Below are 27,870 nucleotides of genomic sequence, written 5' to 3'. Positions count from 1 at the left end.
GGAGGGAGAGCTGATCGTAAATCAGCTGAGTGAGAGTAGACTGTGTGTGGGTCCTAATAGCAGAAGCAAGGCTGTTGGTAGACGCGAGTGGAGAGGATGCACAGACGGATGGACACAGACCGACAGACAGACGGCCAGACAGTGCGCTGGGTGTTTTACCTCCGCTAGCAGTGTGAGGGCGTGAACGCTGTACACAGATGGCGTAAAACTGGACGCCTCCATCACTGTGAGCATTAGATCTGAAACACACACACCATTAGTGACAGATCATACCCAGCACACACACATGCAGACCCATGCTGTTTGTATGCACGATCAAATATCCACACTAACATAATGTACCCCTTTGAATGCATTCCCAATACATTGGGTCATTCTAAGTGGTATGATAGTGTGGAAACACAGCCATACATTCAGTCACACAAGAAACACCTCTAATCTGCACACTCCCGATTAAGGTTGTGTTCATTAGGGACCAAACGGAAGAAAACGGACTGAAACACTACCCTGGACTTGTCCAATAAGAATCCGGTGCCCCAATGAACACAAAGCTGACATATTGTACACAACTAGCACAGATAGCCAGGGTCCTCGCATCACTCCTACCCTCTACGTCTTGCTCCAGGCTAGTCCCGTCCACCATGATCTGTGGTGAGGCCTTGACCTCCAGGTTCCTCCTCAGCCAGGTGGTCTGCTCCAGAGAGGAGCCTGCGATGGTGCCGATGGCCTCCACCACCTTGTGGGTCACATCCTGTACACACACACACACACACACACACACACACACAGACGGTGAATAATCATACTGGCTTCATTACAATAACCATACTACCATACCACTTAAATCAAATGCATGCCCAATACACTGCTTCAATCTAATCGGGATGCTGGGGTAAATAATGGAACGGAACTCTTGAATTTGATTTATTTGGGTAAAAACATATTCAGCAATAGGTACATTGTATTCCCAGGGGACAGCACTTAAAAGTATTTTTCAAAACACTTGAATCCAATGTGGTCCTCGATGGGGCTTTTACCTCGATTAATATGATCTTATCTAGAAGATAAGAATTGTGAATTATGTCATCTTAAAGACAGAAGAATAGTGAATCCTTTTGCATGGGACTGAGGCTTACCTGCAGCTCCCGCTGGTCCTTCTTGCTCTCTAGGTTTGGGTTCTTGAGGATGAACTCATTCAGAACTCTGGGGAAGAGACAGATGGATAGGTTAGTCTGGTGGCTGCGTATGTAAAGGGTACATAAGGGGAAGAGAGTGATGGTGTAAGTGAGAGAGGGCAGTGTCTCAGAGAGCGTTGTAAAGCGCAGTTATACCAAAAACTACAAAGTAGTAAGGAATCGCAGAGCTCTCCTCCTTTGTGGGTGTAGCTTCCAAGCAACAGGCTCACAACATCACGTTGGATATTGGCATATACAGCACAGTGCCAAAGCTAGCTTGCAAGACTCTCCCTCCTCCTCCGACTTGATTATTAGCTAATTATAAACTGTGTGGGTCGAGCCCAGAATGCTGACTGGCTGACAGCTGTGGTATATCAGCTGCTCTAATTACTTTGGTAAGCAGTTTATAATATCAATAAGGCACCTGGGGGTTTGTGGTATATGGCCAATATACCACGGCTAAGGGGTGTGTCCAGGCACTCCACGTTGTGCACAAGAACAGCCCTTAGCCGCGGTATATTGGCCATATACCCCACCTCCTCTGGCCTTATTGCTTAAATGTATATTTAACTAGGCAAGTCAGTTAAGAACAAATTCTTATTTACAATGACTGCCTACCCAGGCTGTCTGTCTCTGTGTCTGTGTGTGTGGTCTAACCCCAGTATGAGGAACTGTCCAGGAGCAGGCAGCCCCAGCTGTATAGAGTCCTTCAGCAGTGCCAGCAGAGACGGCCAACTGTCCACCAGACTGGACACAGGGATCCTACATAGACAGACAAGAAGGACACAGTCACAAACAATGTTCTAATGATGGGTCAAGTACTCGTTTAAGTAAGAAACCTGTATAGACAGTTTAGTAACAATAATAGTAAAGCTACAGAACTCAATGAATTGGACTAACAAAATTCAGGGGTTTTATCTGAATTGAACTCGATTTTATTCTACATGCTCAACACACTTGACATAACAAAAATGTCAAACTAAACATGACATCACATGAACTAAACTACCAAAGAGGGAAAACTCAGATGGTACACGTCTTCCAGGCATGGATCGTCTTAGGATCACATATATTTGCTACTTATGCTTAACACACTTGACAGACAGGTGGAGGTCTGTTGGTCTCACCTCTGAACGTAGGCATAGAAGAACTGCAGCATGCACACCTCCAGAGACAGATGCTTCTACGGCGAGACGGTGAGAAAGAGGGAAGACGAGTGAGAGAGGGAGAGAGTTAAGGAAGAGGTAACACTGGACAGAACTACATTTAATTAGAAAATAATGAGGCCGTGGCAGGGAAGCTGCCAATTTACTTTGATATACTGTAACAATAAGATGGCATCTGTCCAATGTAACAGTAACAGAGGACCTGCATTAGGGTGAATTAGGACTAATGGAAGCAGGAGGCTAGGAGTCGTGCAGCTTTAAATATAGTCATAAACTGTAACAAGGTTAGAGTAGCACAGTGTGATCTAAGCGTATGTATTGGGAAACTAATTTGCTTTATTGTAATGGTAAAACAGAGCATGTCAGTTTAGATTCCAGGCTATTAGGAGACCGCAGCACCAACCTTCTCTTTGGCGATGGCCGGCGGCTGCTTCAGGACCTCTTTGACCGTCTGCATCACAGTCTCGGTACGCATGGCGCTGACTGACCGCACCAGCTCCACCAACAACAACTGCTCCTCACTGGCAGTGGGGATCACCTACACACACACACACGTGCGCGAACATGGACACAGGCAGGGTAAGAGACCTCTGCGCACCGCCATTAACCACACTAATAACACAAAATGTACGTGTTTCGTAAGGGTTTCTGCCATGTTGATTTCTGGAGCTTACCTTGTAAGCGGCAGTGGTCTTGACCTGCTTCCTCTCGTTCCACACGTAGGCGATAGCTGCCATGAAGTGGGGTCCGTGGTTCATGGAGATGGGGCCTAGCAGCTCCAGGATCTGCTGACGCAAGTTCTGAGGAGAAAGAGGAAAGATTGAGCGCTCTATGCAGTGCCAGAAATAAGACCAAGCCAGTGGCAGTGGACGGTCCATTCTCCTTGAACAATGTGCGAGTCCTGGGGAAACCCACATGTTGTGCAGGCTTTTGTTCCTGTCCAGCGCTAACGGATGCTTAGTCGAATCCTCAAATCAGGAGTACCGGGCTGAAACAAAAGTCTGCACACCCTGTAGGGTCCTTAGGAGCAATATAGTTAAGAGCTTGTAACATAAGCAGTTTGCTGCATCCACTATAACGCATGCTAAACTAAGTACACTTACCCCCCCCAAAAAAAATATATATATATTGAAGAACACTGATCTAGGTATAAACTACAGGTACTCTTTTCACAGTATCGTGTCGACCTAGACCAAACTGATGGCTATTATTACATTGTCCATTTCAGCTCAGTTCTAGCAACTATGGATGGATGAGTGAGTAATCAGATCAGCTCAGTACAGCTTGGTTTAGCTCGCCTTAGTTCGATTCAGTACTGTGAAAAGGCTTAGGGTCAGTGTGTAACCGCAGTACCTTGGTGGATCCCAGGTTGATGTTGGAAGTGGATGCAGCGGAGGCGGCAGCTGGCCGGTCTGTGCTGTCAGCCTGGTACAGGACGCTCCACAGCAGGGTGACGGAGGACATGATGGTGTGGAGGATGGACAGGATCCCTGAGCGAGCCTCCGCCAAGTGCTTCTGGTCCACACTCACCTGCAGCTGAGAGGAGACACGGACATGGAGATACAGTCACTAGTGAAAGTCTACACCCCCCATTGCAGTCTTCACGTTTATCTGCCTTAAAATTACATCTAAAAAGAGATTTACATCCAATTTCTTTCCTCTACCAATATACTCAACCTACCCCACATTTTCAAAGTTAAAGAAATATTATAGAAACATTAACAAATTAATAAAAAAATGTAAAAAGGAAGATGTATTGATTGTGTGTGTCCTCACACCCCAGAGTTAACATTTGGTGGAAGCAACATTGGCAGCCAAATTTTCACAAAATTGCTCAAGCTCAATAAATGTGGTTGGGAGTCATTGTTGGATAGCAATGTTCAAATCTTGACTCTACATTTTCAAGCAGATTTTCAAGTCAGGACTGAGACTGGACTATTTAGGAACACTCACCACCTCTTGGAAAGCCATTCTGGTGTGTCTTTGGCATTAAAGCTTATGTAATTGTCACATTGAAAAATAAAACTCTATCCCAGGGTTTGGTTTTCAGAAGACTACGTTGGGTTTCCCGCTAACTTTTTACCTGGGCTTTGCTTCTTTCATATTTATTTTGATCATGACAAACTCCCAAGTCCCTGCCGGTGACAAGCATACCCATAACTTCATGCTGCTACCACAATAGCCATGATAATAGCAATCACTGTTTGAATATTGCTGTCCATCAATGACTCCCAACCAAATGTACTGAGCTAGAGCAATTTTGTCAATAACAATGGATATATGTTGCCCTAAGTGCAAAGTTGGTAGAATCTTCTTCAAAATGATTTACAGATGTAATGGCTGCCAAAGGTGCTCCACCAAGTATTAACTCTGGGGTGTGAAGACATACGCAATCATGACATCTTAGTTTTTTATTTATTAATTTGGGAAAATGTCCAATCATTTTCTTTCACTTTGAAAATGGTGTAGTAGGTTGTGTAGATTTGTACAGAAAATGCCATCCTTCTTAGATACATGTGTGCAATATAAACAAAGGAGGTCTATCGATGTGTAAATAAGTGACATCGGCATTAAATCAATGCAGATATGACAGTGCGGCTGACTAGCGCCCTCACCTGGTGGTACTGGGAGGATGGGTCCAGTAGACAGTAGTGGATGATAGCTGTCACTCCTTCCAGTACTGTTAGAATCAAATCTGGGGGGATGCACAGGGCCATCCACTGAGGTCTGGAAGAGGGATAGTGGGGAAAGTATAAATTAATAGTCATCATTTGGTATAAAAAACTATTTTGCCATAAACCATTTATGTTGTCATAGAATATACAGTAACAATTTAGAATCCACAAAGGCATTAGTCAAAGGTGGGTAATTGAGGCAACTGCTGGTCAAGAGAGACATCTTGTGGCAGCATCACTCACCTAACTTCTTACAAACATTCTCTCTGCTACAAATCAGCTGTAAATCTATTGCCTTGGATATGCACTTAAATTAACCAATTCATCCTCATACAAAAATGTCACTTTACTAGCTAGGTTCATCCAATTGGAGACAGATTTTCAGATGAATACTCAAAAATCTGCTTAAAAGAATATGCGCATTTACCCACCAGTGGCATTTCCACCAAACTGACTTGTGAATAAAAGCACTACGTGATGAAGTAGAGAACATAAAAAGGTATCTTTTTTTCTTCTTAAAGGGATGGTTTGAGATTTTGTGAATGAAGCCCTTTATCTACTTTCCCAAAGCCAGATGAACTTGTGGATACAATTTTTATGTCTCTGTTTGCAGTTTGAAGGAAGTTGCTAAGTAACATTAGCGCAATGACTGGAAGTCATTGTTCCTGTAGACTTGAAATCATTGCGCTAGTTAGCATTGGCTCATGAAACTACCTCTAACTTCCTCCATACTGGATGCAGAGACAGACATAAAAATGGTATCCACAATTTCATCTGATTTTGGGGAAATATTGAAATATCTGCCAAAATCTTGAAATATCCTTTAAATTTATACCGAATAGAAACCTATAGTTCAATGTGAAATCATCTCATTTTCAACTGTACCAATGGTTTTGTCACAAAAACTGTTGCGTTAAATAGCAAATGTGCCCACTATGGTCTTGGCAGGTGCACTCTGGACAACAATTTGCAAATACAGTGCGGGCTGTATTTAGGCTAGCCTATATGGTGACATTATTATGGATAAGAGCGAGATTCTTTTTTATTTATCAAATGGCAGCCAAGCCTCGATTATCATGTCACCAGAATAAGACCATTGATATTTATTGTAAAGGCGCATCGAGCTCATCCCTGTGCACTTTCAAACTTTTGAAGTTCATCATAACTTATTTCATCTGTCGCCTAATAAACTGCATGCTTTCCCGAAGTCGTAGTGGGAGGACCACACAAAATATAATCGCGTATAATGGCAGGTAGCCGCCCCATGTGCAACCGAAAGGTTGCAAGATGGAATCCCCGAGCTGACAAGGTAAAAATCTGTTGTTCTGCCCCTGAACACTGTTCGTAGGCAGTCATTAAAAATTAAAATGTGTTCCTAACTGACTTGCCTAGTTAAATAAAAGGTACAATAAAAGCGTTTCCACTGCCATTTCTTGCATAATTAGCCAAATTTTACTGACACCATGTCGAATCAACAAATTGTCCCCCGACATTTATGAAATTGTCCCAAAATGTCCTGTTTCCATTAGCCAGGTCGTGCCATTTTTTTGCATCAGGTAATTAATGAAATGGTTGGATGGAAACCTGATTACTGACAATCTGCTTGCAGTTGCCTTCACACCAGATCCTGGAACAACAATTTTCCCAGTTTTACATTTAAGTTATTTAGCAGACACTTTTATTCAGAGTGACTTACAATCAATCAGCGCAATCAAATAAAGTAGGTAGACCTAAAACACACACATTAAATGTAAAAAACCTTCCAATATAGCCACTATCCCATTGTCCTGTGGACTACAAAGGAAGCAGTGGTGTGGTTTTACAATGGCTAACCAGGACTGATGGATGGATGGGTGGATATGGATGTCTCAGTACCGTTTCAAAATGCCTAGCCCATATGGGCTTATAAGAAACTATCCTATAGCAGTTACCTGGTGTCTGTGATGGCGGTCTCATAGCGGTACTGCTGAATGAGGTTGTCCAGGTTCCTACAGAGCTGCAGTGTGACCGAGGCCACCACCCTGCGCAGTACCTTGCCCATGTAGGGCAGCGTGGCCGTGATCAGGCCGATCCACTGCGGGTGCATCTTACACGCGTGGTGCTGGTGCAGCGCCCGGATCACCGCACACAGGAACATGCCCTGCGCGGTGATAGGCTGCCCGTGAAGGTACTGCAGCGACGTCATTGGCTGCTGTGGGTTCATGTGCTCCACCTCACCTCCCAGCAGTTCGAAGCCCGTCCCTGCCCCGCTACCCGTCCCTAATGTTACAACCCCTAATGTTACACCCCCCGGGACGACCACGGGCCCCCCGTCGCCGCCCTCCTCGGCGGGCACTAGGACCCTGTGCTCCAGCACCACCAGGCTCTGGAGAAGCCTCAGCAGCTGGGACTGAACGGCGCTGCAGCCGTCCATCTGATCTTCAGAGAGGTTGATTACGCTGTCCTCTGAGAGACCCTCCTCCTGGGAGGCCACGTTGACGCCGGCCGCCCGCTGCTCGTGCCACTTCTGGGCCGAGAAGATGGAGGAGAGCAGGCAGTGGAGCACCACCTTCTGGACCTTACACTTGGACAGCACGTCGCTGATGAAGCTGGCGAAGCCTTTGGCCGAGCCGCCGGTCACCTTGGACAGCTCGCTGAAGAGAAGGGTGAGGACCTCCAAGCTGGTCAGTTGCATGGCCCGGTTGCCCGCCAGGTCGGTGGCGGCCGTGCCCACGTGGGCAGAGTAGTAGGAGCGCAGGAAGTAGAGGCAGAGGGAGATGATGATCTCTAGGAACATGGCGCTGCGGAACGAGTGGGAGTGGCTGTCCTGGGAGATGGGGCAGTAGAAGTCCTTACCTGGGAGGAGGTGGAGATAGAACATCGCATTATTTTATGTGGTCTTTATCTGTGTTTCTATGCATAAAAAAATAAATGTGACTTGCCCATGACGGAGACGCGGTGGCGTGCCAGCAGGTTCTGCAGCAGTGACAGCTGGGGCGTGTAGGTGTTGTTGATGCTGGTGGTGGAGATGGCGTCCACGAAGTCCGATGGCGCTGCCCGCAGCATGGCGGCGATGGCCGAAAGGGCGTGCAGTGTGCGGGATGAGTCGTACAGCTGCAGGTAGAGCAGCACGTGTTGGTAGAGGGGGTGGATGTTGAACTGAGGCGGCGAGGCGGAAGCTCTACGCTCCACTCTCGCGTTGGGACCATTTCCCCCGCTCACCCCTCCGCCCCCACTCGGCGAGCTGGTGTCACTCTCGATCTCGGACACCTCACCTTCTCCGCAGCTGTACCAATTCTCCAGATCCAGGCTGTCTCCGAAGAAGATGCTGGGCGGCCGGAGCTTCTCGGCCTGCAGGGCCTTCCTCAGCCTCTCCTCCTCCTTCCTCTTGCTCTTCTTCACCTTGGGCTTGGCGCCGGGGGACTTGTCTTGCAGACGCTCCATGATCTTACCCTTGAGGCTGAGCTGGGTGCTGCTGTGGGAGCGCTTACGGGCCCGCAGGTCCACGACGTCCAAGCGGAGGTTCTGGTCGTGAGGAGAGGCCGGCCCCGAGCTGTCCGGCAGGGTCACGATGGAGGGGGACGAGCTGTGGCGAGTGATGCCCTCGCGGTGCCTCTCCCACTCCTCCCCTGTCTGGTCCGGTGGGGTGACATGGAAGAACCCCAGGGTGCCTCCCGCTAACATCTCGAGGCGGTGGGAGGGGGCGTGGGGGCCCGAATCGAGCCGAAGACCAGCCTGCGTGTCTGATGAGGAGCTATCTGAGTCCGTTTGCGCCCACGCTTCAGGGGGGGACGGCGTTTCAGGTGGCCCCTCATCCTCTCCCATACTCACCACCCTGTCTATCAACTCATTTAACACAGACAACACAACCTCTTCTAGTGAATCCTCCTCATCAGGAACCATACTGTCTGACTCTATAAGGACATGGACTTGGTCAGATCGTAATCCGTTCACTGTGCTGCAGGTGCCGTCTGGCTCCTCGAAGCTGCCATTGTCTATGGAGGAGGAGTGGGAGCCGCTAGACTCAGAGCCGTGGAGGTGGGGTTCCCCCTGCTGGTCAGGAGGATGGTAGTCACCGCTCAGCGCCAGGTTCTCACTGCTCAGGCTGAGCAGGGACAGGCTGTCACTCAGAGGGTTGACTGTCAGGCAGAAGGGCTCCATGTCGCTCAACGGCAGCCCTCGGAGCCCTGACTTCAAAGAGTCCCCTGGCATCTGGTTGAAGTCTGAGAGAAGAGGATATGTGACATACTGTTTATGCAAATAAATTACAGAGTCGAAATGAACCTTGAACTAGATTCACTCCAAACCAATGTTCACCAAACTACATTGATCCTTTAGAGCTCTAGACTTTTCTTCCAGCCCAACATTATACAATCATGAGATGAGTGTTGAATCTATTAGTGCTGGGCTGGAACAAAAGCCTGCAGTGCTCTGTATCTCTTCACGACCATGGCTGTCCTGTCTACCACCATTCTAACCCGTGTCTCCCCTATACTCACTGTCAGAGATTCCCGAGTCTCTCATGTAGATGGGTTCTGAGGGGTCCTGTTCGGCCTGGGGGTTGTGGTTAGGGAACGCCTGGGCCCAGTGGCGCTGGGCCTGGACGCGCTGGATGGACACACGGTGGGTCTTGGGGTGCAGCAGCAGCAGCAGGAGGGGCTCCAGGACCCGGGCGATGTCGTGCCTCTGGAGCACCTGGTTGAGCCAGGCCCGGCCCACTGCGCTGGCTGACGCATCCCAGTAACTTAGACTGTCCAGCATGATGAACAGAGACCTGAGAGAGAGAGAGAGAGAGAGTGAGCAAAGAGAGAGAAAGCAAAGAGAGAGAGAGAAAGCAAAGAGAGAGAGAGAAAGCAAAGAGAGAGAGAGAAAGAGAGAGCGAGAGAGAAGCCACACCGGCAGTCATGAGTCATGACCGCAGTCAAAATCCAAGTGACTGCTGAGTCACAGTAATCTCCTCCTATTCTCCGCTCTGTAGTTGATGCATTGGTAGTACCCAACTCGCTAACGGCCTGGTACTCAGCACTCGATTGTCTCTAATCAGTCTGGCATCAATTCAAATGCATCCAAAATTCACATCAAACATTTCAAGACTGAATTATAAGAACCTGAATGATGAGGATAACTGGTGATGGCGGGAGTCCTACATCTTTATCAACGGCAGTCTGATTATTTTGCCGTGGGTGTTTGGGAATATCATGCTTGCGAAACTAGGCATTAGTCCCCATTGGTTAACCTCGCTGATTAATTCAAAGCATTTAAGACGTCACATGCAGAACCCTCATATGCATATTAGAGCTTATGCATATGCATAAGCCTAGCCTATATGAATCCAAGCCAAAAAAAAGACTGAATTAAAATAATAACAATACATACATATAGTTCTGTCTAAACCTATATAAGCCTATCTTAAAGCTTATACATACACTGAGTGTACAAAACATTAAGGACACCTCTTTCCATGACAGACTGACCAAGTAAATCCAGGTGAAAGCTATAATCCCTTATTGATGTCACTTGTTAAATCCACTTCAATCCATGTAGATTAAGGGGAGGCGACAGGTTAAAGAAGGATTTTTAAGCCTCAATATTATAGAGCCATGGATTGTGTATGTGTGCCATTCAGAAGGTGAATGGGCAAGACAAAAGATTTAAGTGCCTTTGAACAGTGTATGGTAGTAGGTGCCAGGCGCATCGGTTTGTGTCAAGAACGGCAACACTGCTGGGGTTTTCACACTCAACAGCTTCCCGTATGGATAGAAAATGGTCCACCACCCAAAGGACATCCAGCAAACTTGACACAAATGTGGGAAGCATTGGAGTCAACATGGGCCAGCTTCCCTGTGGAACACTTTCAACACCTTGTAGAGTCCATACCCCGATGAATTGAGGCTGTTCTGAGGGCAAAGGGGGGTGGGGGTTTACCATCGATGTTTCCGAATAGATTTCACTTGGTTTTCGATGTTGTGGGCTACTGTCCGTTCCCAAATTAAGCACTGGGTAGCTTGCAGGGTTAGGGTGGAGTCATACATGGTTTGAGCTGGTTGATGCGTGGAGTGAAGTAAGTTCTTATAAGCCCATACATTTCTATACGCAATCCCGCTGTAGCCGACCCAGCATGATTGAAAAAGGAAGCACGGGAAAGGGCATCCTCCATTCCCTATTAGAGTGCATACGGATTACTTGTCCCCCCCCATACCCCTGCATAGCTGACAATGGACATTCTAAATTGAAAAACAATCATTCACAGTTAAAGTTAGCTCTAAATCAAGTGCATAGGACCTCCATGTACGCACTCACTCAATAATCGTTTGGAGAAAATATCCTTTCTATATTATTCAACTAAGATCAATTGTATTCATACAACTCTAAAATGATATATTATAAAATAATGGTACGGGAATTATAAGCATTTCTTGTCCGCTCAATGAACTAGTCTACAGCTTAGGCTGCCATTGACATGGCGCATAGCCAGATCTATGCTATCCTGTTCCTCTGAAATATATTTAATACACATCATGTTTCTTAATGGATTTATTGTGATGGTGTATATTAATAATCCACAGAGCGTCAATCTGAGTTACATTTAAAAAATCCCTATCAAAACCGGTCAGTTTACGCTAGAGACATGTTTCTTTTGCACGGGCTGCATCTCAATCTGCGGAGGAAGGTGGCCGAGCTACAGCGGTGTTTGTCGGACCATGAGACATCCCCAAAATCGGTCTTCTCACAAGAAAGTCTGTAGCGCCCAAACGGTATGTGCGTGTGTGTGAGAGAGAGACCGACAGAAAAAGAGTACAAGATATGCATTACATTAATATATTAGCAGCTGTTCTGTCCACCCTTGATAAAACAAGGGATAAAACCAAACTTTTGAGTGGGGTGTCAGTAGAGAGGGAAGGCCTACCTGTCAAAGGTGCGGTTGAAAGGGGAAGACTTGGTGATGTTCAAGTCTCTGGTCAGATGCCAAAGCACAGAGAACTTCACATGGGCCTCAAGACGGATTTTCTGAAAGAAAAAAAAACACAGAAATCGTGTGTGGATGCGTGTGTGTTGGAGCGTATTCCTTCAGGCATACAGAATTCTTACAAGCATACGGTGAAGCTGTGTGTGTTCCTATGTGTCTGACGGCATATGTACTGAGCTGACCAACCTTGTCTCTGTGCATGAGCTGCTGGCTGATGACGTCCTCACAGATGCTGGAGGAGGGCACCAGGTTGTGGAGCTGGTAGAAGAGCTCCACACTGCGCTGGTGGTGTTGAGGGGTCCCCTCCCCCAACTGTCCCCACAGGATAAGGGCCACACTCTGGATGGGTGAGGGGGAGAGAGAGAGTGTGTTAGAGAGAGATATAGAGTGATTTATTAGCATAGCATAGCATTTATCATGCTGAAAAACAGATTTATCAACATATAGTACCATCCAACAGTTTGGACACACCTACTCATTCAAGGGTTTTTCTTTATTTGTACTATTTTCTACATTGTAAAATAATAGTGAAAACTTTGAAATAACACATATGGAATCATGTAGTAACCAAAAAGAAAAAGTTATTTTATATTTGAGATTATTCAAAGTAGCCACTTGATGACAGCTTTGCACACTCTTGGCATTCTCTCAACCAGCTTCATGAGGTAGACACCTGGAATGCATTCCAATTAACAAGTTTGTCTTGTTAAAAGGTTAATTTGTGGAATTTCTTTCCTTCTTATAATGTGTTTGAGCCAATCAGTTGTGTTGTGAAAAGGTAGGGGTGGTATACAGAAGATAGCCCTATTTGGTAAAATACCAAGTCCATATTATGGCAAAAACAGCTCAAATAAGCAAAGAGAAATGACAGTCCATCATTACTTTAAGACACGAAGGTCAGTTAATCCAGAAAATTAAGAACTTTGAATGTTTCTTCAAGTGCAGTTGCAAAAACCATCAAGCACTTTGATGAAACTGGCTCTCATGAGGACTTCCACAGGAAAGGAAGACCCACAGTTACCTCTGCTGCAGAGAATAAGTTCATTAGAGTTACCAGCCTCAGAAGTTGCAACCCAAATAAATGCTTCAGAGTTCAAGTAGCAGACACATCCCAACATCAACTGTTCAGAGAATGGTCAAATTGCTGCAAAGAAACTACTACTAAAGGACACCAATAATAAGAAGAGACTTGCTTGGGCCAAGAAACACAAGCAATGGACATTAGACTGGTGAAAATCTGTCCAAATTTGAGATTTGTGGTTCAAACAGCTGAGTCTGTCAGATGCAGAGTAGGTGAACAGATGATCTCTGCATGTGTGGTTCCCACCTTGAAGCATGGAGGAGGTGTGATAGTGTGGGGGTGCTTTGCTGGTGACAATGTCAGTGATTTATTTAAAAATCACAGCACACTTAACCAGCATGGCTACCACAGCATTCTGCAGCGATACGCCATCCCATCTGGTTTGCGCTTAGTGGGACTATCATTTGTTTTTCAACAGGACAATGACCCAACACACCTACAGGCTGTGTAAGGGCTATTTGACCAAGGAGGAGAGTGATGGAGTGCTACATCAGATGACCTGGCCTCCACAATCACCCAACCTCAACCCAATTGAGATGGTTTGGGATGAGTTGGACCACAGAGTGAAGGAAAAGTAGCCAACAAGTACTCAGCATGTGGGAACTCCTTCAAGACTGTTCAAAACACATTCCAGGTGAAGCTGGTTGAGAATGCCAAGAGTGTGCAAAGCTGTCATCAAGGCAAAAGGGTGGCAACTTTGAAGAAACTAAAATATTAAATATATTTAGATTTATTTAACACTTTTTTGGTTACTACATGATTCCATATGGTTTTATTTCATAGTTTTGATGTCTTCACTATTATTCTACAATGTAGAAAATACATTAAATGAGTAGGTGTGTCCAAACTTTTCACTGGTACTGTAAGTTTGTACTATTCATCATGCTGCAAAACAGATTTATGCATATAAGTTTCTACCATTTATCATGGTGAGCAATGGCAAAGAGATCTCAAAAGTTTCTTCCATTTATCATACTGAGCTACATTCTGTGTTCTCTGTACTGAACCACTTCTAAACATCTCAACAATATCAGATCCAAATAAGCCACAAATCTCTTCCCTGTCACTTACCTTGAAGAAGTCGGTCTTCTCTGCGATGTACTTCAGGATTCCCTGTGTGAGTGGTGGCCTGATCACCACAGCAACACGGCCCTGGCTAGGGCTCATGGGCTGGGTGGAGTCTGCGTTGCCACCAGCGATGCTGCCCTCTGCAGTGACCATGGCGACAGACTGGGTGAGGCCCACCAGGTCCATGACCAGGGAGATGGCCACGCCCTGGACGCTGAAGTCACTGGCCAGGCAGCAGGCGTCCATCAAGGTCTGCAACCACACGGCAGGACACACTTGCTCTCTGTCTGCAGGAGAGAATAGAGACGATACTATATTGAGAGAAGGGGAGAAGACATACAACAGTAAATAGCTGTAGTTCAGATGTGCTCATCTAACACAAAGGGGAGAGAAGAGACCATATGTTTGACATACGGAGAAGGGTATAGGATTATCATATCAAACTGAAATGTAATTAAACACTTCTCCAGCCATAGTGAAGATCTGTTCATCTGAGCAGAGCCTGTACTGTATCTCAAACGTGGTCAGTCAGTCTGTCTTACCAGTCTGCTCCTTAGGCGGGGGCGTGGACTTGAGGTTGCCCTCGGCGATGTAGACGGGGAAGCTGGAGCACTCCAGGAAGAGCTGGCAGGCGGCAGTAAAGGCCGCCAGACACTCCCTTTGCCCCGGCACTTCAACCACATCACGCCCGTTCTGCTGGGCGCCGCCCTCTGGTTCCGTTCGTACCACTTCGCTCCTCTCACCCCCAGATCCTTCTACCATCCCCGGGGTGATGTAAAGGGTGACCAGGCGGGAGAGGAAGTGCTGGAAATGCTCCAGGCAGCACTGCATGACGGGCTTGTCCTGCGGCTTGTTCTGGGAGGCTGGGAGGGAGCCGCTGCAGCCAGTCTTGAGGGAAGGCTGAGTGGGTAGTGCTGGTTCCTCAGAGGCCTGGTACTGGACAAAATCGGTGAAGCCACTCTCGGAGGAGCGACTGCTGTTGGGGTTCTCCCCGTTCTCAAACACCTCGCCGCTGGGGAGCTCCAGAGTAGAGGGCAGGGACTTAGGAGAGAGAAAAGGAAGAAGAGAGGAGAAAAGGTCAAACACAGACAGCATTCAATACATATCAGGAGTGGAAACAAAAGGTGTCCATGTTAAACCAGCTGGAAACCAAAAACTGGACCCTCCAGTGAACAAATTGACCGTGTAACAACAGCACAGTTCCTAATAATTCTAACGGGGCCTGTTTTAGGATTGTCAGTGGGGACCAAAGTGCATCAGGTCAAGAGAAGAGCGCAGGTCTCTCAGGAGACAAGGAGGGAGAGGATTTCTAAGCACAGACACTCCCCCCCCACACACACACACACCTTAGGCACCCACAGCGCAGACAGGGAAGTGGACAGCTGTTGCCCCAAACTGAATGGACTCCTTAACTACACCCTACATACAGCTCCCTCCCTGCATCATGCCAGCCAGCTTAGGACAGATCGACAGACAGCCCCACATTGCACATTGCCATGCCACAAAACAGCCCCAGGGCTTTCCCAGCATGCAGTGCGCCAGGCTGAGGCTACACATTCTGGCGGCAGGACTCAGATGGCAAACTACGTCCTGTAAATGTCCCCAGGAGGGTAGCTGGAGAACAGGAGGAAGGGAGAGGGGGGAGGATGGATAGAGCTGAAGGGAGGGAAGGAAACCTTCCACTCCAATGGAGCAGACATACCCAAGGGGAAACCCTTCCTCTGAGAGAAAGAGGGGCTCAGCTGTTTGTTAGTTACCACTTGTGTGTGTCTCTATGTGCCCCCCCCCTTGCACCTCTCCCTGGCCTCTACCTCTAGCCTAGGAGTCGGTCAACTTTTAGTCAAGCCTTACTGAGCACTGAAACACTCTACCAGACCGCCAGGTAACAGACAGGGGGACAAAGATAGTTGACTGATCCCAGCTTCTAACACCTCTGTCTGGGGAAAGGGGAGGGACAGTTCTCCAGCTCCCCTCCAGTCCTGGAGCGGGGACCACCCAGACAAATTGAGGGGGTAGAGGGGTGGTGGCCAGCACTGGGACCAGGGGACACCATGAGGGACTTGGATGGGTGTTTATGTTTTTGAGGGCTAGGGAATCAGGCCAAACTGCTGTCGTCTCTACTAGGTCAACAACAGAGAAGCCCTGCTCTGATGATTTTATTTGGCAGGAAGTGAAAGAAGTGACATTTGTGTACTATCAAAGGTAGTCAGACATCAGCTAGGAACTGAAAAATTGACAAAGTTTTAATTCTCAAAGTGAGAATCAATGAATGTGGGCGTGTTAGGGGGTTGTATGTTTGCCTTTGAACATCCGCTTGACAATGACAAAAGGCAAAAACGATTTAACACTGTTCAGAGATAAAAGGAACGGTGTTATTTTATGATCAACCAAATGCTCAGGGACAATTTGCTAAAGCAAACCGTGTAAAGGCAAGGTAGAACCTGGAAGACAACAGGATGCTTTCAGACTTGGCAGAGGTGATGACTGAAGGTCATCCATCATCACCAATGCTTTACGGGATCAAATGTAACTGGGTTAAAAGCGTAAATCAGGATAGACAATGTCCAGTTGCGTTTTTCATGAAAAAGTAGCCTACAGATTATCCTTATTACCTGGGAAATGTCTGCACGAAATATTGATTCATCATACATCTAAGCATTTATTTGACATACATTTTACATATGCATAAAAAAAACTCAAACATAAACAACAAAAGCTATAGAATATGCTCTGGCTGTAAGAACCAAGGTTAATCTAACTCATATAGGTGTCCCGGGCTGGAGCACCATCTCAGTACTTCTTACCCGTTTCTCCTCCTTAGCAGAGACTGTGGAGGCGAGGGGGCCCGTGGGCAGGGACAGGGGGGACACCAGGGGGGGCTGCACCTTGCTGAGGATCTTAGAGCAGAGGCGCAGGCAGTGGGTGAGCTCCCCAAGGCCCAGGGCCGGGAGGTGAGAGGTCAGGGCAGAAACCATGCGCAGCAGAAGCTGGGGAAGGTGCTCCGTCTGGATCTCTATGTAGGTCTCCTGAAGGGAGGAGGAAGAGGAGGGTGAGAGGGCTCTGGAGAATAGGGTCGCCACTCGTACCTGGGGATGGACATTAGATTCATCTAGTACAATGCATCACAAAACCTGATTTGTGTTTTAACTGTAAATAGACCCTATCAAATAAACGTAATAAAATAAAAAGGCAGCATCAAGCATATCTGAGAAAGCTCTTTTTGGAGCTTGATGTAATTAAAATCCAATTCCGAATCTATATAGTTATTTATTATTATTAGTTATCAGTACAACGCTTGTGTTTAACCTCTCAATTATTTAAAATAGGTCGACACATTAGAGAAACTGTATACCATTACCATGGCTTTTGTAGGCATTTCCAGAATAATCTGTGGTTGTTTTGGACCCAGAACCGCGTCCAACGATTGGAGGTAAAGGGGGATACCCTGTCAGATGTATAACTGAATGCAATAAACTAAAATGTGTCTGAATACGTCAATGAGATATATTTCTGTATTTCATTTTCAATAAATTTGCAAAACATTCTATAAAACATGTTTCCACTTTGTCATTATGGGGTATTGTGTGTAAATGGGTGAGAGAAAAAAATATTTAACAGCTAAATGTGGAATAAGTCAAGGGGTATAAATACTTTCTGAAGGCACTGTATATCATTCCACCCCCCAAAGAAAAAAAATGAACAAAAAAAATGTTTTTTTTTTTGCCTGCTGCATCTCAGGCTCTGTAGTAGTCACACTGCTTTTCTTCATCAGAATCCAACAGTTCTTACCTTCCGAACTGTACTAAGCATGTGTTTGTAGGACTTACAAATGTACAGTGCCTTCCGAAAGTATTCACACCCCTTTTTCCACATTTTGTTGTGTTACAGCCTGAATTGAGATTGTGTCACTGGCTAGGACTAGAGAGTTTTTTGGTTTGTTAATAAAAAGTACATGGAATATAGCTAGGCACAGACAAAACCATAGAGGAAAGCCTGGCTCAGTCTGCTTTTAGAAATGTTTACAGGTCTAAAAGCAGACTGAACCAGAAAATGTCTTGAGTCAATAAGTATTCAACCCTTTTGTTACAGAAAGCTTAAATACATTTAGGAGTATAAATCTGCTGAATAAGTCACATAAGTTGAATGGACTCACTGTGTGCAATAATAGTGTTTAACATTATTTTAAAACGATTACCTCATCTCTGTACCCTACACATAGAATTATCTGCAAGGTCCCTCAGTCCAGCAGTGAATTTCAAGCACAGAGTCAACCACGAAGACCAGGGAGGTTTTCCTATGGTTCGCAAAGAAAGGCACCTCAAGCTCACATTGAATATCCCTTTGAGAATGGCATCAGTTATTAATTTTACACTTCGGATGGTGGTATCAATATACCCAGTCACTACAAAGACATAGGTGCTCTTCCCAAATCAGTTGCCGGAGAGGAAGGAAACCTCAGGGATTTCACCATGAGGCCAATGGTGATGTTAAAATAGTTTGAGTTGAATGGCTGTGAGAGGAGATAACCGAGTGTGGCTCAACAACACTAACATAAATCCAAAATACTAAAGCTTGTACAAAACATAACTATTCCAAAGCATGCATCCGGTTTTCAATGAGGCACTACTAATACTGCAAGAAATGTGGCAAAGAAATTAACTTTCTGTCCTGAATACAAAGTGTTATGTTGGGGGCAAATCCAACAAAATGCATCATGTTATGGACTAGTGAGTTTCTTGGGGGATAAAAATAAACAGAATATAGCTAGGCACAGGGAAAGTCCTTGAGGAAAACTTGGTGCAGTCTGCTTTTCAACAGACACTGGAAGACAAATTCACCTTTCAGCAAGACAATAAGTTAAAACACAAGGCCATATCTACACTGGAGTTGCTGAACAAGACAACATTGAATGTTCCTGAGTGGCCGAGTTACAGTTGACTGAAATTGGCTTGAAAATCTATGGCAAGACTTGAAAATGGCTGTCTTGCAATGATCAACAAAGTTGACAGAGCTTTTCTTTTTTTTTTTTTAAGAACAAGATGCATATATTGTACAATACAGATGTGCAAAGCTTACCCAGAAAGACACACCACTATAATCGCTGCCAATGGTGATTCCAACATGTATTGACTCAGGGGGTTGAATACTTATCTAATCAAGATATATTCATGTTTTATTTTCCATTAAAAAAGATATTCCACTTTGACATGAGTATTTTGTGTAGATTGTTCACTTAAAATTACAACTAAATAAATTTGTATCACACTTTGTAAAAAAAAATAAACATTTGGGAAAAGTCAAGGGGTGTGAATACTTTCTGAAAGCATTGTATTTTATGAGGGTAGTACACAATACTATGCGTTGTTTAGAAAAAGCCATCAGAGGCCATCAAAGTTTAATAGGTTAGACCCTTTGAAAAATACAACCCTACTAAAATATTTCATCATGAGCAGGCTTCCTCAAATCATTGTCATCTTACATTGTACCTTTTCCTTGAATGTTGTAATGGACATTTTCTTTACAAATTACATATTCAAAAATTATGCTAAAAGAAAACAGAACAATGGACAAATTAAGAATAAACTAGTAGAATAGTGAAATATTCAAAAAGACATAGGCTACTTCTTTAAATATGAGCAATGGGAGCATATTATTCTGTGCATGCAGGATAATGACACACCAGGCTGAAATTTAATTTTCACAACATCCCCCACCAAACTATGAATATATATACAGTATATTACTACATAAAAATCCCAATTATGTTGGACTAGGTAGACATTCCTCCCATATTCCCAACAATACAGGAACAGGAATGTTGCTGGGACGTTGCTAAAATGTTATGCAAGCACAGTAATGCAGGCAGGCAGGATGAAGGGTGAAGAAGCAGGAGACAGCAGTACTTTACCTGGCAGATTACCCTCATGCTTCTAGTAGGCTTCAAGGAAAGAGAGCAGATAGATTGAACAGACAGGAGCAAGCAGAGCATAGGCCAGAGGACACTTTGTATGCAAAACATACTCATGCAGAGAAACATCTGCACGCTCACACACACACACACACGCAAACACACACACACGCACACACGCAAACACCTGCACAAGCAATCACTCACACACACGCTGTGCACGCACACAGACAGTAATAAAGGTGTCAGGGGCTTTCCAACCATTTCAGATTGGAAATGAAGACAAGCATTCTCTCTACTAGAAGATGCAATGACACAAAATACAGGCAGTTCTAGAACCTGTTAATGCATTGCACACACACAGATAGAAAGACCGCACACACCATAAGGGATTGCCATGAGCACTCACATTCAGAAACTGCGACTTATAATTAGTAAATATTCTATTGTATGAGTACTGATATTTCAATGGCTGTTGTTCTGTATAGAGGGACTATAGTATGAGTGAGAAAGGAAGGCAGGGAGAGAAGGGTGTGTGTGTATGGCTCACCAAGGACACAATGTCCAGTAGGAAGTCCACCAGCTGACAGAACTCCACCAATGAGAGCCCTGAGGACTCTGTGCTCCCAGCATTCCCTGGTCCATTATTTGCCTTGCTGCAAGATGGACAGAGTGACCCATTTACAAACACAAAACAGGTGAGTGTTCATTCCGCAAAAAAAAACGGAGTAAAATTTGTCCAATAAGAAATGCCAAACTTTATTTTCTGTTGCGAAACATTTTGCTATGGTGTGGCCTACTGAACACGACTCAGGCTCTATCTCGCTATCTTACCATGTCAGCATTAACACATGGAGCAGCGTATACACACAGACCTGCAGCAGTCCTCGAACCAGTGAGCGATATAGTCCCACATGTAGTACGGCTCAAAAGAGTTGAACAGGAGATTGGCCGTCTTGATAAGCTCTGCAGTTTTCTTGTTTTCTCGCAGTTTGCTGAGGGAAACAATCAATACGACCCTTAGCTTACAATGGTTATTATTAAAGCTTTGGCTTTTTTCATGTGTTTAGTGTTACACACACACACACACACACACACACACACACACACACACACACACACACACACGCTGGCCAACCTGCTGAGATGAGCATGGTCCTTGCTGAATTGGTTGTGGTTCTGCAGGTCCAACTCTGCTCGGCACTGTGTGTGTAATGTCCTGAAGACCTCGATCAAAACGTCCTCCAGGATGGCTGGTCCTGGAACACACAGGGTTACAAATCAGTCACTGATCATTTACAAATGTATCTTGAACAGTCGAAGGGAAATAGGGTCATTAGGCACCAAATGGAAGGAAATGGACTGAAACGGGGACGGACTGCCTGGATTTGTCCAATAAGAAGCGCTCATTTTAATTGTCAGCTGTGAAACGTTTTGCTATGGTGTTCCCTTCTGAAAGCGGCCCAGTAGTGGGTCACTATGACCAAAATGCTGTGTGTGTTCTATTCGGTGTGTAAAAGTGACATGGATGTAGTAATATCCTGTACCGAGTTCAGGTTTGTCCAGCAGACTGATGAGAATGCGGAAAGGCTTGAGGTCATGCATCAGGATGCTCTCCTCCTCCCCGCCTCGGGCCTTCCCTTGCAGGATCCCCACCATTGCCTGCACACACACACGGTCAAAACTTCTGGATCAAACCGCATTCAAAAAATACAGAACGATCAAAGCAACTCCAGAGACAGGCGGCAGAACACGGACTCAGCTGGTTAGCTATCTAGTTTCTGGTTGGGATTACATTTTTGGGTTAGGGCCTGGGGACATTTTCCAAGGCAAGTCTTATTTTTGTCCTTCAGTGTGTGTGTGTGTGTGTTTCACGCCTCGTCTAACACAGAAGCGGATGGGTCCGGGGAACAGACGGTCCCTACAGTAGCCCCGTTTCCCGGCAGGAGGAGACCCAACAAGTGTCCATGAACAGATGGCAGATGAACAAATTAAAGCCCTGGTCTGTCTGTCCCAACCCCTGGAGTAACAGGACACATCACATGTAGGCCCCGCCATCATAAGGGCCAATGCTGTTGGAGCGTGACAGTGCATTAGAAGTGGGAATAGTGTGTGAGTGTGTGATCATGGCCCAGGCACAGAGCAGTATTTCAGAGAGCTTCAAAGGGAAGGCCCCTGGGATTAGGAGGGGTGTGGAAGTTGGGGCTACAGGCATTACAGGCAAACCCCTAAGGGTGTGTGTGTGTAGGTGGGGTGGGGGGTAGTTTAGAGATTAAAAGGGGGCACAGAGGGGGAGCAGTAGTGGTCTGAATTTCACCTGCTGAAAAATGGCATTTACCTTGCTCCCTTTCAGACGAACAACTCAAACTTTGAGGTCTTTGAAAATACTAATTTAAGCAAATAGCTTTGGAACAGTTTGTCTTGTAAGTGTGTGTTAGCAATCTGTATTTAAAGGCTGAGCAAATGCACATGGAACAGCTTGTCTTGTTTTTGTATGCATTTTTATAAAGGCCGTGTGTGTGTGTGTGTGGGGGGGGGGGGGTGCATACAAGGCGTACCTGGACCAGCATGTCCTTGGAGTAGGTATTGAAATACTGGGTAGCATGGTCCTCAGGGTTGCTCTGTCGAGAGCTGCGAGGGCCTGTCCTCACACCATTGTTGTCAAAGCCTAGGAGCAGAGTACACACACACACACACACACAATATGACGAAAGACAAGGGAGAAGGTGGTGGGGTGAGATTGAGTTACCAGTAATTTTGCAGACAAACAAGCTTTTCTGCGTGTAAAAAAATGAGCCCTGCTTAACCAAGCAGACACTTACCAGCATTTTGTTTAAATCCACAGCGAGTAAGACGCAAAATAAGACAAAACAAAGTAGGGAAATAAGCACTGGCATATGACTTGTTACAAGACATGTTACTGCACAAGACATTAATGACCAGATGATCATTCCAACAGGCAAAGTCCAACAGCGCAACTATACTAAGTTGTACAGAACACATGCAGTGGTATGTATTAGAGGTCGACCGATTATGATTTTTCAACACCGATACCGATTATTGGAGGCCCAAAAAAGTCGATGCCGATTAATCGGCCGATTAAATTTGATTTTTAATAATGACAATTACAACCATACTGAATAAACACTTATTTTAACTTAATATAATACATCAATAAAATCAATTTAGCCTCAAATAAATAATGAAACATGTTCAATTTGGTTTAAATAATGCAAAAACAAAGTGTTGGAGAAGAAAGTAAAAGTGCAATATGTGCCATGTAAGAAAGCTAAAGTTGAAGTTCCTTGCTCAGAACATATGAAAGCTGGTGGTTCCTTTTAACATGAGTCTTCAATATTCCCAGGTAAGAAGTTTTAGGTTGTAGTTATTATAGGAATTATAGGACTATTTCTCTCTTTACCATTTGTATTTCATTAACCTTTGACTATTGGATGTTCTTATAGGCACTTTAGTATTGCCAGTGTAACAGTATAGCTTCCGTCTCTCTCCTCGCTCCTCCCTGGGCTCGAACCAGGAACACAACGACAACAACCACCCTCGAAGCAGCATTACCCATGCAGAGCAAGGGGAACAACTACTAGAAGGCTCAGAGCGAGTGAGGTTTGAAACGCTACTAGCGCGCACTAACTAGCTAGCCATTTCACTTCGGTTACACCAGCCTCATCTCGGGAGTTGATATGCTTGAAGTCATAAACAGCGCAATACTTGACGCACAACGAAGAGCTGCTGGCAAAACGCACGAAAGTGCTGTTTGAATGAATGTTTACGCACCTGCTTTTGCCTACCACCGCTCTGTAGGATACTTAGATACTTGTATGCTCAGTCAGATTATACGCAGCGCATGACACGCTAGATAATATCTAATAATATCATCAACCATGTGTAGTTAACTAGTGATTATGATTGATAGATTTTTATAAGATTAGTTTAATGCTAGCTAGCAATTTACCTTGGCTTACTGCATTCGCGTAACAGGCACTCCTTGTGGAGTGCAACAAGAGGCAGGTCATTATTGCGTTGGACGAGTTAACTGTAAGGTTGTAAGATTGAATCCCCCGAGCTGACAACGTGAAAATCTGTTGTTCTGCCTGTCCCCACCGTTCCTAGGCCGTCATTGAAAATAAGAATGTGTTATTAACTGACTTGCCTAGTTTAATAAAGATTAAATAAAGGTGTAAAAATCTGTGTCCAAAAATACCGATTTCCGATTGTTATGAAAACATGAAATCGGCCATTCCGATTAATCTGTCGACCTCTAGTATGTATGTGTGCATGTGCTTGTTTGTGCCTGTATACCAGGGTTTCCATTATGAAAATGTGGCGCCAGACATTTGACCAGCAGCACTTTAATTACCGGAAATATACCGAACCCATAACAGAAATCACATTTAGATTATGGTAATTCATATTAAAAGAACATGCAAGACGAGGAGGCAAGAAAGTTCTTACCAAATTCTGAAGATGTTAGAATAACTGTCCAGATTTACTTTTCCTCAGCCAACAAGACAAGGGAGTAATGAACAGCAAAATCACTAGCCTATGTCAACCTACTATCCCCCATAGAAAAGTTGACCTATTCTATTGGTCATCTTGTCGTTCTGTGCAAGAAAGAAATAGCCTATTCCAAAACAGACTCTGGGACAGTTGTGGCACGATAGATCCTAAATTCATACAACCTGTAGGTCTAGGCTACGTAAAAACATATCCATTTTTTTAAAGCAATGATTCTGATGCAACAGATCAGAACGTTTAGCTTAAAAATGTTGATAAACTATTATTTATTCACATTATAAGCGCAGCAAAGCAGCACAAGGCAGTAGGTTAGGCGTGAATGTTCGTTCCATAATGCAATTAGTGGGAAAACACAGTTGTCAAAAGCACACCCCACATTCTAGTGGTTTCATGTGACAGAGAGAGGGGAGATCTAATATGCAGCCACTAGCATGGGTTGTTAATATGACTAGGATTGTGTCTTTGGCTACTGGACAATGAAAGAAAGTTGAGAACACCTGCTCTTTTCCATGGAAAGCCATGATACACTAACCAGGTGAATCCAGATGAAGGCTAAGATCCCTTATTGATGTCACTTGTTAAATCCACTTCAAATCAGTGTAGGGAAGGAGACAGGTTAAAGAAGGATTTTAACGCCTTGAGACAATTGAGACATGGATTGTGTGTGTGTGCCATTCAGAGGGTGAATGGGCAAGACAAAAAATTGAAGTGCCTTTGAATGGGGTATGGTGGTAGGTGCCAGGCGCACCGGTTGGTGTCAAGAACTGCAACGCTGCTGGGTTTCACGCTCAACAGTTTCCCGTGTGTATCAAGAATGGTCCACCAGCCAAAGAACATCCAGCCAACTTGACACAACTAATTGCAAATTGGTGTGACGCGCTGATGAAGCCCGTTTTCGGTTGCCTAAGCCTTTGCTGTAGCAGCAGCTAGCGCGCTGTCCGACAGATTCTCTGCTAAAACGCTCTGTATGCTGTACGCATGTGATAAATAGGATACATAACAAATATACTGAACACGTACCAATTTAATTTCACTAAATTATGCTAATTATCTTATTGACTGATAAGCATGACCCGTCAAATGTATTTACATATACTGGTATTTCCATCAGTGAATAGGATAAAAAGCATTATTTCACAATGGGTTCATTTTCTTCTTCTCCTAGACAATTTGCCGGTGCCAATTTTATTTATCGGATTTTCCCCAAAAAATTACGCCCAGAACACGGCTAATGAAAACCATTGCATGTGCGTGAGTGTGTCTTTTACCCAGCAGCCAGGCGTACAGTCTGCGGTTGAGTGACATGTCCCTCCTCAGAACCACGTGCAGCGCTGCAGAGAGGATCCGAATCATGTCTGGACGGGTGGCCTGGAACAGCAACACACACACAACAAAAGTAAGGAAATAATAGCTGAGGTCAGACGAGTTCTTAATTAGAAGGATGCCGTAATCTGGGCTGTTTGGTCTCTGAGGCACATTGTGCTTCGATGATTGAATGGTGAGGTGAACAGCCAAACAAGCATCCACTGTGAGTCACTGCATGCTCTCCCTCTAACTGGATGTTGGATAGCCTCATCATCAAGAATGGCCAGTTCCCCAAAGTGCTGTGACTGCTGTCTTGTGTGCTGAGCAGTGCTGACAGAGTAGTGCAGATCTGTCCTTACCTGACTCATGTGAAATGGGAAGCAGAAGAGGATCAGGTCCAGGGTGCTCCTCTGGACCAGAACACTGGAGTCCTGCACTGACGTGCTGACTGCCTCCACCTGCAGGGTTCGACACCACACAGGGTTAAATCAAGCCCCATTTACATCTATCTAATGTACTGCAAATACTTTTGTGATTATGTCGAATTTCAGAACAACCAGACTAGGTTGACTCCTATTGCATTTGTTGCTTGTTCTTGTTCTTCAGGAAAGAAGTAGGGCCCAAAGTTTAAGTTTTTCTTTTATTAGGAAAAACTCCTGGACCTACTCAATACAAGTTCACAGGATTTAATATCTCAGTCTGCATCATGAATACACTACTAATGATTTCTAAATGTTCCCCAAACACAGGCACTACAAGCTCTACTTGGTGTGTGCATCTTGGGGGGGGGATAAAGGAAAAAGACAAGTGTCTCTGAAAATGATTCTTCTTTTTGTGTACCATGAGCTCGATGTCGCTGCCCATGACGTAGAGCTGGTCCTCCATGGAGAGTTTGCGGTTGAGGTGCAGCAGGACAAAGGTGACCCCGGGCAGGCGCACGGCGGGGCTGGTCAGGATGCTGCCCCACAGGGCGCTGTAGAAGGCCGACTGCTCCACCGCCGCAGCCACCTTCTCCAGCAACATGTTGGTCCTGGAGAGGATTGCATTGAATTGAAATAACTGAATTTGGGTTGCAAATCAAACATACCGAATCCCAGATGATTGAATTGTTACTAAGGTTGATTCTGACTGAATATTTTTTTCCCTTCATAATTAGCAATTCACTTCATTCAATTACAGAATTTCTCTTTCTCCAGCCCTCCATCTCTTACCTATCATAGTATTCAGAGCCCTCCTCCAGGCCCGGTAGGACCCCAGTCAGCAGCCCTTGCAGGCCAGGTTTGAGGGTCTTTCCCAGGGGCAGGTAGTATGTCTCATACAGGCCCAGCAGCACCGGCTTCACAGACATAGCAGCATTTGAGAGTAGAGGGAACAGCCCAGAGCTGAAACAGAAAGCAGGGGGCAGGTGTTAGGTGGTGTGGTAATAGAGTAAAGGGGAAAATATAGGGCAGATAGGTCAACTGTAGAAAAATATGCCTTATTTTCATTCTCTTACTAGTTCAAAGGAGATGGATTGAAGGTAAGGCCCTGCGGTAGACTAGCGTTCTGTCCAGGGGGTGTACTTCTACATCATGCTGCCTCACGCTACAGAAACAGGAGAAACAGGCTCCTGGCCTATGGACCATTCTGGCTTGGACAAGGCTTATTTACTTACTTTACTAGTTCAAATTCAGTTTATGTAATGTTCTCCAGTTACAATAAAGCTACTGTACTTCTCCTACTGTCCTGAACAAGTGTTGACATCCAGTAGCCTAGTCGGTACCTGTAGAGGAAGAGGTCTTTGGCCAGCCTCTTGGGCCCTATGATCTTGAAGATGATCTCGTAGGTCTCCAGGGCCTTGCGATGCACCCCGCTGGGCAGAGCTGGGTGGAGGCATTGAGCCAGACGCTTGCCTATCGTAAGCTTCTTGGGCACCACCTGGTACTTGGCATTGCTTTGTAAAACCTGAGAAACAGATTCAAACATCAGACGTGGAGTAACAGTGGCCAATCTACATCTTTCCGCAATAGTGTT

General features: G+C 45.2%; 1 protein-coding gene across 5 annotated transcripts in view; it reads right to left on the bottom strand.

The window, feature by feature from the left end:
* The window catches only part of LOC115141392 (protein dopey-1-like), a 36,594-nt gene that overhangs the window by 6,685 nt on the left and 2,039 nt on the right, over nucleotides 1–27,870 (bottom strand). Inside the window, exons 3-30 of one of the 5 annotated variants that reach the window (XM_029680192.2) lie at nucleotides 27,620–27,801; nucleotides 27,069–27,239; nucleotides 26,698–26,887; nucleotides 26,217–26,315; nucleotides 25,821–25,920; nucleotides 22,578–22,687; nucleotides 21,567–21,681; nucleotides 21,158–21,278; nucleotides 20,895–21,014; nucleotides 20,570–20,675; nucleotides 20,020–20,049; nucleotides 16,916–17,137; nucleotides 14,654–15,152; nucleotides 14,115–14,422; nucleotides 12,149–12,301; nucleotides 11,903–12,003; nucleotides 9,495–9,769; nucleotides 7,938–9,218; nucleotides 6,948–7,851; nucleotides 4,957–5,068; nucleotides 3,695–3,877; nucleotides 3,016–3,141; nucleotides 2,745–2,879; nucleotides 2,303–2,358; nucleotides 1,833–1,937; nucleotides 1,137–1,203; nucleotides 607–751; nucleotides 160–239 (exon numbers count right to left, since the gene is read on the bottom strand). In XM_029680192.2, the coding sequence (XP_029536052.2) occupies nucleotides 160–239; nucleotides 607–751; nucleotides 1,137–1,203; nucleotides 1,833–1,937; nucleotides 2,303–2,358; nucleotides 2,745–2,879; nucleotides 3,016–3,141; nucleotides 3,695–3,877; nucleotides 4,957–5,068; nucleotides 6,948–7,851; nucleotides 7,938–9,218; nucleotides 9,495–9,769; nucleotides 11,903–12,003; nucleotides 12,149–12,301; nucleotides 14,115–14,422; nucleotides 14,654–15,152; nucleotides 16,916–17,137; nucleotides 20,020–20,049; nucleotides 20,570–20,675; nucleotides 20,895–21,014; nucleotides 21,158–21,278; nucleotides 21,567–21,681; nucleotides 22,578–22,687; nucleotides 25,821–25,920; nucleotides 26,217–26,315; nucleotides 26,698–26,887; nucleotides 27,069–27,239; nucleotides 27,620–27,801 (6,096 nt within the window). The remainder of the gene's footprint in view (nucleotides 1–159; nucleotides 240–606; nucleotides 752–1,136; nucleotides 1,204–1,832; nucleotides 1,938–2,302; nucleotides 2,359–2,744; nucleotides 2,880–3,015; nucleotides 3,142–3,694; nucleotides 3,878–4,956; nucleotides 5,069–6,947; nucleotides 7,852–7,937; nucleotides 9,219–9,494; nucleotides 9,770–11,902; nucleotides 12,004–12,148; nucleotides 12,302–14,114; nucleotides 14,423–14,653; nucleotides 15,153–16,915; nucleotides 17,138–20,019; nucleotides 20,050–20,569; nucleotides 20,676–20,894; nucleotides 21,015–21,157; nucleotides 21,279–21,566; nucleotides 21,682–22,577; nucleotides 22,688–25,820; nucleotides 25,921–26,216; nucleotides 26,316–26,697; nucleotides 26,888–27,068; nucleotides 27,240–27,619; nucleotides 27,802–27,870) is intronic. The other 4 variants (XM_029680193.2, XR_010458484.1, XM_029680195.2 and 1 more) reach the window with 4 other exon arrangements.

This window comes from Oncorhynchus nerka, linkage group LG14, assembly GCF_034236695.1.
Source record: "Oncorhynchus nerka isolate Pitt River linkage group LG14, Oner_Uvic_2.0, whole genome shotgun sequence".
In the NCBI taxonomy this organism is placed as follows: Eukaryota; Metazoa; Chordata; class Actinopteri; order Salmoniformes; family Salmonidae; genus Oncorhynchus; species Oncorhynchus nerka.
Note: the sequence above shows the minus strand (reverse complement) of the source record. Positions and strands in the feature narration are given on the sequence as shown.